The sequence below is a fragment of the Lethenteron reissneri genome, chromosome 25 (genome assembly GCF_015708825.2).
Source record: "Lethenteron reissneri isolate LAM-NWPU_2019-01 chromosome 25, ASM1570882v1, whole genome shotgun sequence".
NCBI classification, from domain to species: domain Eukaryota; kingdom Metazoa; phylum Chordata; class Hyperoartia; order Petromyzontiformes; family Petromyzontidae; genus Lethenteron; species Lethenteron reissneri.
The window spans coordinates 16567016-16574798 of NC_083803.1; the positions used below are offsets into that span (position 1 = coordinate 16567016).

Genomic DNA, 7783 nt, shown 5'->3' on the forward strand with positions numbered 1-7783 from the left:
GCAGTGTCACGTAAAAGACAGATGCCTACCTCTGGTACAGGTTGATGTCCAAGAGAGCGTCCATGAGTGGGCCACAAATAAACTGCAAGAAAACAGGAAAATGTACCTCATGCGAACATTTTTCACCACACACAAAGAAAATATCTTCTGAAAAAAAGGAGAAAATATAACAAATACACCACTTCTAATTGTATCCCTTTGTCACTGTATCAGTCATGAAGGGTTCTTGATCATACTTCACCACAATGGTCTCTTCACCACACTGAAAGTGGCTGAGAACTGGCTCTGATATCACTCATCACTGATGTTAGCAGAAGCCAGAAATCGAACTCGGGTTCATAGTGCAATGCGCAAATCACTGTGCCACTTCTCCACACCAGTAAAATAACAAAGTCTCTTTTATGGAAGTGCACTGCAATGCACTTTACAGGAAAACCAATATACTAAACTAATTAACACACACTGGTCGACCACGTACAGCGAAGGCAGGTGCGTGGAAATATGACAACACAGCGCACGGTCTCGCACACACAAATACGGTCATCGCATCGCATGCTTTCAGATGCGCTTCTGCGGCCATCTGGAATGCTCTTCCGATATTAGGAAGCCAGATTGAAAACTCATTTCTTTCTAATTGCTTCTTGTGTTTAGTTTGTTGTCCTTCCCCCGCACCTCCGATTAGCACGGTTGACTACGTACGGTGCACTGCAATGCACACGTACGGTGCGAAAACACGTTCAAATACATACATACGTATCGCGATCCTCAAGATGCAGGGTTAAGACGCTACAATGTGATGGGGCGGCCAGGCGGGGGGGGGGGGGGCGGCACCTCTAGAAACGGCTGCCCCAGGGAGGGTCGTCGCGTCACGTCCAGCGAGAGACACAGCTTGACGCCCTCACGCAGCACCATCTTGTTCTCGCTGTCGAACACGCGGCCCAGCGCCACGCACAGCCACGACGATGCGAGCGCCGCTCGCGGTCGCCCTTTGCACCAAACACCGTTCACAACATCATCATCATCATCACCATCCATACAGGGATTACCACACCGATGAAATGCACCTTCTGCGTCCTTATTAAGGGAGGAGCACGTTAACTGTACGTCCATTGATTCTTACGTTCAGGATGAAAGTGTACGTGTAAGAAGTTAATTCTTGGAACGTCATGCAAAATATATGTACATTTTAACACAATTACAATTAGGACTTATATAGCGTCTACATGCATGTCAAAACACTGTACAAAATCAGTGGGAATGTGGTCTAATTTACAGCTGCAGACGAGAAGTCTGGCAATGGCGTGCTGCATCACATGTTGAACATTCAGGCTAATAGGGCAAACAAAACTCTGCAAATGAGAGAGCAAATGGGAAAGAATATTCAAAATAAGACAATAGAAAAACATTCTGGAATAAATCAGTGACCCAAATCCTGACAATTCATACAATCGCACTCAAGTGAATAGTTACTTGTCTAATGAGAGCTGTCATGCAAACAATGACATCTCTCATTAGACATGAGAGATAATCCATGATTGATTTACACAGCCCTGTGTCACGGATCACGTGATGGATGACCACCCGTGCCCCGTGTCTCATGCTGCAACGGTCACCTGCTCCAGGCGCCACCGTCGCCTCCACCAGCGCGCGCAGTCGTGGCAGCACCGGCTTCACCACGTGGAGCTGCGCAAAAATAAAAAAAGCATGAGTCGCGAGGATCCGGCAAACCGCCATCCGGCGTCACACCGAGCCACGGCAGCTTCAATCTCAGCAGGCGCGAGCGCCGTGCGACCTCGCCCCCCGCCCCTCACCTGGTTCTCTTCCAGCGTCTCCAAGACGAGAATGTAGCTCTCCCACACGGGAAGCAGGGCCGGCGCGGCCTCCGCCGACCACCAGAACACGGGAACACCTGCCACAGCAGCAGAGGCGCAGCAGCATGTACAATGTACGCGTGGGATCGTGCGTTTACAACAATTATCATTTACGACCTGTGCAAAAGACGTGCAAAAGACATGCAAACGATAAGCTCGTGTTATGTTGAAGTGAATGGATGCTGTACAAACGGACAGAAAATAAGACAATTTTTTCTTGCATCAAATAGTGAGCTTCAATCGTGTAAATTCGTTGCATGGCTGCGGTAGGTGCATTACGCATAATCATGTAATTTTTTGCAGCCCTGAGCCATTTGTGGAAATTCTACAGAAGTAGTCCCACAGCCAATAACGCCTGTTGTGCTTGGTCGCCCATCTATGTACTATCCATGCACTATGCTGGTTCACTTCTGCTTAGCATCCGAGAACTGACATTTCAGCAGCAAATACAGCCTGCAATGGGATGTATTTTATTTCTTTATTCGGCAGCCGGTAACAAAAGAAAAACAATCTGGGGGACGTTATTACCGTCACGATCGTCGTCATCGGAGCACGTCACGTCTCTCGAGAGGCTCTCGCTCACGTCCACAGCGCGCTTGAGCAGGAACACCGCTCGCTTGCGACTCAGCGGCATCGCGTGCCGCAGCCCGTCCTGCAGCGTGCGCCAGAAGGCGGCCGACGTTCGCAAATCCACGAGGCCCTGAGACCTGGCGTCAGGAGCCGTCGCCCGATCCTCGCCGCCGCCCTGCGCCGCCTTCGCCGACCGCTCGCCGTGGGGATCGCTCGTGGGCAGCACGCAGTCGGACATCGTGCACAGGAAGAGCAGCGCCCGAGACACGGAGGAGGAGGGGCTGCGGGCGGTGTCGTCCATGCGCTTTTCCGCCAGGTCGCCCCACAGCGTCCTCAGCAAGCCGGCCGCAGCCTCGCGGTCTCTCTGTGCGGCAAGCAGCGCTGGAACCAAACGGCTGAGGGCCCTGGTGGCCAAAGCTTCTTCTGACACCGCCAGAGCCTGCGAGACGACACGAAGCGTCGCGCCGGAGACAGCTCGGGGCCCGAGCGAGCGGACGACGTAGCACAGCAACTCCACAGCGACGTGCACGTCCAGGGTGTCGACTCCGCCGCCGTGCGCTGCCGTTCCTCCCGAGCCACCTAGCGGGACGCCCGCGTCCCCCCGAGGGGCCCACCCGCTGGCCTTTTCATCGTTGTGCGCGTGGATGTCCGCGAGGCAGCGTGCGACGACGAGCTCCCCGGAGGCGTCGCCACCGAGTCGTAGGCAGCGGGCGAGCAGGCGGCACAGCAGGTGCAGGAGGCGCTTCTGAGTTTGCCGGCGTGCCACCACCTCGCGGTCGCCTTGAGGGAGCGGCTCCGTCCAGGACCACGCGTCTTCCGTCTGAATCCTGCACAAGGCCGGGAGGCAGCTGGACAGGACCAATTTGTCCACCGCTGAGGCCAGATGAGGATCGACCACGATGGGGCAGGCCGCGTCCACCTCACCCCGCGGGTTCCCGACGTGCCCCTGGCTGCCCTGATCTCCATCGAGTCCCTCAGACTCCGTCGGCTGTCCGTGGGGTCCTGGGGGCTCCTTCTTTTGCTCGGGAGCAAGAGCTCGAACCACGTGGAGGAGCGCCTCCACCTGCTCGGGTTGGGGCAGCTCCTCCGCGCCCCACGTCAGCTCCTCCAAAACCCGCGCAGGCGGCAGGGAACCCAGGCAGCGCAGCAGGCACGAGGCCAGGACAGTGCTCATGGCTTCCTCTGTGACGCTTCAAAACAAACACAAGTTCAGTCCACCACAAAAAATATGAAACACACATTAGGGGCCGTCCATAAATGACGTCACGCACCTAGAGGGGGGGGGGTCAGACATTTGTGATGTGTGACGAGGGGGGGGGGTTAAGAAATGTGACGTCACATACAAATGCGCAACTTTAAATATAGAATTGTTATAACACTAATTTTTATTAATTTTCATTATTAACTATTTTATTATTTAAATGTACTAAGGTCACCTTTTATTCATTCTATGAAGTAGCATTTTGCTTCTCCATGGGAGAATGGAGAAGCATACATTTTGAATTTTTTTAAATGATTGTTATTAAACATTTTGATTCTAATAATTCTACCAGGGCTTTTCATTCTGTGGAATGAATATGTGGTTGTTATAATTGTACTCTCCATTTTGCTTCGTTCTACTACAAAGTTTCAAGTATTTTTTATAGTTGTAATTACTTTAAATATTTTATAATTATAAGAGAATTTCAATATAATATTCTGAACATCTGCCGTTTTAGTTAGACGTTGAATATTTTCAAGTGAATTTTATGCTAAATTTCAGCTTTCCAACGCCACCTTTTTAATACATCAGAGTGCAGCGCCACATTAAATACGCATTACTACGACAATAGTTAAGTGATTTTAAGCATGTTTTATTTTTAAAATAGAAATATGGTTTTGGGGGGGGGGCAGAGCTTTGTGACGTCATTTGAAGGGGGGTCTGACTTTTTGTGACGCCGTGACGAGGGGGGGGGTAAAAAATCGTCAAAAATCGCGTGACGTCATTTATGGACGGCCCCTTACTGCATTAAGTACATGGACATGTGCAGTCCTTTGGTCGATCCACTGCTCGTGACTAAACTCCACGTTCACACGCCGGGGGCAAGTATTCCCACAAGTCGACGCAGGGTCCTCTCGTCGAGCCAGCCACCGCTGGACGAGGGCCTCGCCACGTGGCGCGGATCGTGGGGGTAATTTGACCATACTTCACCACGCTGGTCAGTGCGGGTGGAAGGCGGTGACCGTAGCCGTGCGAGCACAGAAGTGCAGTCCAACCCGTCGTGCTGCACTGCCCTCTGCTGCCCGCAGCGCGGTCAGCTTTGAAACTCTGCGCTGGCCAAACGAGCAAAAGGACACACGGTGCTTGTCAACGTTGCTACAAACTGGGTTCTTCATTTAGCGACCTCGGTGAGACGGCGATGATGATGAGCTGAGTCGGCCTCGGTCCGGAACGTTGAACTCGCAACGTGGGACGACGAATCGCTCACCACCCCCCCCCCCCCCCGCGGTCTGCCGGCAGAGGAAGACGCCTGCTCGGGAACCTTGGGAAAGAACAAAAGCAATCAGCAATGAGCGCTACTTGATGACGGCGCCACAGCTGCAAGAAGCCCGCAGAGTAACAACAGCGGAGACTCAATGGGGGGGGGGAGGGGGGGGCTCACCCCGCCGCCTCCACGTGCTCCGGGGGTCACGTGTCATGCGCGACTGGAGATTGCATTCCCTACAACTGATAGGCGCGGGGGGGGGGGCACCGCGCTTATCGAGTGTAAGTAATGTAATCGTCGCGTGCGCGTCGCTAGTAGAGGGGGCGGGGCGGCGGAGAGTATAAAAAGGGTCCGGGTGGAAACACGAAGAGCGGCGCGCGGCTGCAAGCAAAAAGGTTCCGGCGCCTCTCGCTCTCGCTTCTTCCCCGAAGGCAACGGGTGGCGTCTGCGGAGCGAGCGCGGATCGCAGCGGAACGCAGTCCGCGTCGCGGCACGCGGAGTAAACCATCGCTCTGAGGGGGCCTCGTCCCTTCGTGTGCGTCGCGGTGTCGAGGTGGCGACGTACGGTGCGAAAGAAGTCCTCTGTTGAAGGAGCGATGACCGCAGAGAGGTTTACGATTTGGTCCATTGCTTGGGTTGCGTGTCCACACTGTGGTTCGTCTTGATTGACTCTCGATGTGTCTGCGTGTAGCTCTCTGTCTGCGTGTTTTATAATGAGTGTTATATGGCCCAGGGTTGTGTGGTCATAAGTTGCACTGTGGCTTTTTATTAATGTTCCATTCATGAAGGAGGTGAGATGCACATCGGCCTGTTGATGTGCTGATGTGATTGAATGGTGACACCAGTGGTGAGTGGGGTGGTGAGTGAATCAGTTGGTGGTTAAACCAGTGGTGAGTGGGGTGGGTGAGTGAATCAGTTGATGGTTAAACCAGTGGTGAGTGGGGTGGGTGAGTGAGTGAATCAGTTGGTGGTTAAACCAGTGGTGAGTGGGGTGGGTGAGTGAATCAGTTGATGGTTAAACCAGTGGTGAGTGGGGTGGGTGAGTGAATCAGTTGATGGTTAAACCAGTGGTGAGTGGGGTGGGTGAGTGAATCAGTCAATGGTTAAACCAGTGGTGAGTGGGGTGGGTGAGTGAATCAGTTGATGGTTAAACCAGTGGTGAGTGGGGTGGGTGAGTGAATCAGTTGATGGTTAAACCAGTGGTGAGTGGGGTGAGTGAATCAGTCGATGATTAAACCAGTGGTGAGTGGGTGGGTGAGTGAATCAGTTGGTGGTTAAACCAGTGGTGAGTGGGGTGGGTGAGTGAATCAGTTGGTGGTTAAACCAGTGGTGAGTGGGGTTGGTGAGTGAATCAGTTGATGGTTAAACCAGTGGTGAGTGGGGTGGGTGAGTGAATCAGTTGATGGTTAAACCAGTGGTGAGTGGGGTGGGTGAGTGAATCAGTCAATGGTTAAACCAGTGGTGAGTGGGGTGGGTGAGTGAATCAGTTGATGGTTAAACCAGTGGTGAGTGGGGTGGGTGAGTGAATCAGTTGATGGTTAAACCAGTGGTGAGTGGGGTGAGTGAATCAGTCGATGATTAAACCAGTGGTGAGTGGGTGGGTGAGTGAATCAGTTGGTGGTTAAACCAGTGGTGAGTGGGGTGAGTGAGTGAATCAGTTGGTGGTTAAACCAGTGGTGAGTGGGGTTGGTGAGTGAATCAGTTGATGGTTAAACCAGTGGTGAGTGGGGTGGGTGAGTGAATCAGTCAATGGTTAAACCAGTGGTGAGTGGGGTGGGTGAGTGAATCAGTTGATGGTTAAACCAGTGGTGAGTGGGGTGGGTGAGTGAATCAGTTGATGGCTAAACCAGTGGTGAGTGGGGTGGGTGAGTGAATCAGTTGATGGTTAAACCAGTGGTGAATGGGGTGAGCGAGTGAATCAGTTGGTGGTTAAACCAGTGGTGAGTGGGGTGGGTGAGTGAATCAGTTGATGGTTAAATCAGTGGTGAGTGGGGTTGGTGAGTGAATCAGTTGATGGTTAAATCAGTGGTGAGTGTGGTGAGCGAGTGAATCAGTTGGTGGTTAAACCAGTGGTGAGTGGGGTGGGTGAGTGAATCAGTTGATGGTTAAATCAGCGGTGAGTGTGGTGAGTGAATCAGTTGATGGTTAAATCAGTGGTGAGTGTGGTGAGCGGGTGAATCAGTTGATGGTTAAACCAGTGGTGAGTGGGGTGAGCGGGTGAATCAGTTGATGGTTAAACCAGTGGTGAGTGGGGTGAGCGAGTGAATCAGCTGATGGTTAAACCAGTGGTGAGTGGGGTGAGCGAGTGAATCAGTTGGTAGTTAAATCAGCGGTGAGTGTGGTGAGCGAGTGAATCAGTTGGTGGTTAAACCAGTGGTGATTGGGGTGGGTGAGTGAATCAGTTGATGGTTAAATCAGCGGTGAGTGTGGTGAGTGAATCAGTTGATGGTTAAATCAGTGGTGAGTGTGGTGAGCGGGTGAATCAGTTGATGGTTAAACCAGTGGTGAGTGGGGTGAGCGGGTGAATCAGTTGATGGTTAAACCAGTGGTGAGTGGGGTGAGCGGGTGAATCAGTTGATGGTTAAACCAGTGGTGAGTGGGGTGAGCGGGTGAATTAGTTGGTGGTTAAACCAGTGGTGAGTGGGTTGAGCGGGTGAATCAGTTGATGGTTAAACCAGTGGTGAGTGGGGTGAGCGGGTGAATCAGTTGATGGTTAAATCAGTGGTGAGTGTGGTGAGCGGGTGAATCAGTTGATGGTTAAACCAGTGGTGAGTGGGGTGAGCGGGTGAATCAGTTGATGGTTAAACCAGTGGTGAGTGGGGTGAGCGGGTGAATCAGTTGATGGTTAAACCAGTGGTGAGTGGGGTGAGCGGGTGA

The 7783-nt window shown here is 52.4% G+C and overlaps 1 protein-coding gene across 6 annotated transcripts in view; it reads right to left on the minus strand.

Moving 5' to 3' along the window:
* Nucleotides 1-5538, minus strand: part of TARBP1 (TAR (HIV-1) RNA binding protein 1) — a 62703-nt gene extending 57165 nt beyond the window's left edge. For 3 of the 6 annotated variants that reach the window (XM_061559528.1, XM_061559527.1, XM_061559525.1), the window contains exons 1-6: nucleotides 4826-5071; nucleotides 2400-3631; nucleotides 1812-1909; nucleotides 1614-1683; nucleotides 832-986; nucleotides 30-82 (exon numbers count right to left, since the gene is read on the minus strand). In XM_061559528.1, the coding sequence (XP_061415512.1) occupies nucleotides 30-82; nucleotides 832-986; nucleotides 1614-1683; nucleotides 1812-1909; nucleotides 2400-3615 (1592 nt within the window). In that variant the 5' untranslated portion in view covers nucleotides 3616-3631; nucleotides 4826-5071. Of the gene's footprint in view, nucleotides 1-29; nucleotides 83-831; nucleotides 987-1613; nucleotides 1684-1811; nucleotides 1910-2399; nucleotides 3632-4825; nucleotides 5077-5471 lie in introns of those variants that run through there. The other 3 variants (XM_061559526.1, XM_061559530.1, XM_061559531.1) reach the window with 3 other exon arrangements.
* Between the last annotated feature and the right edge of the window lie 2245 nt (nucleotides 5539-7783).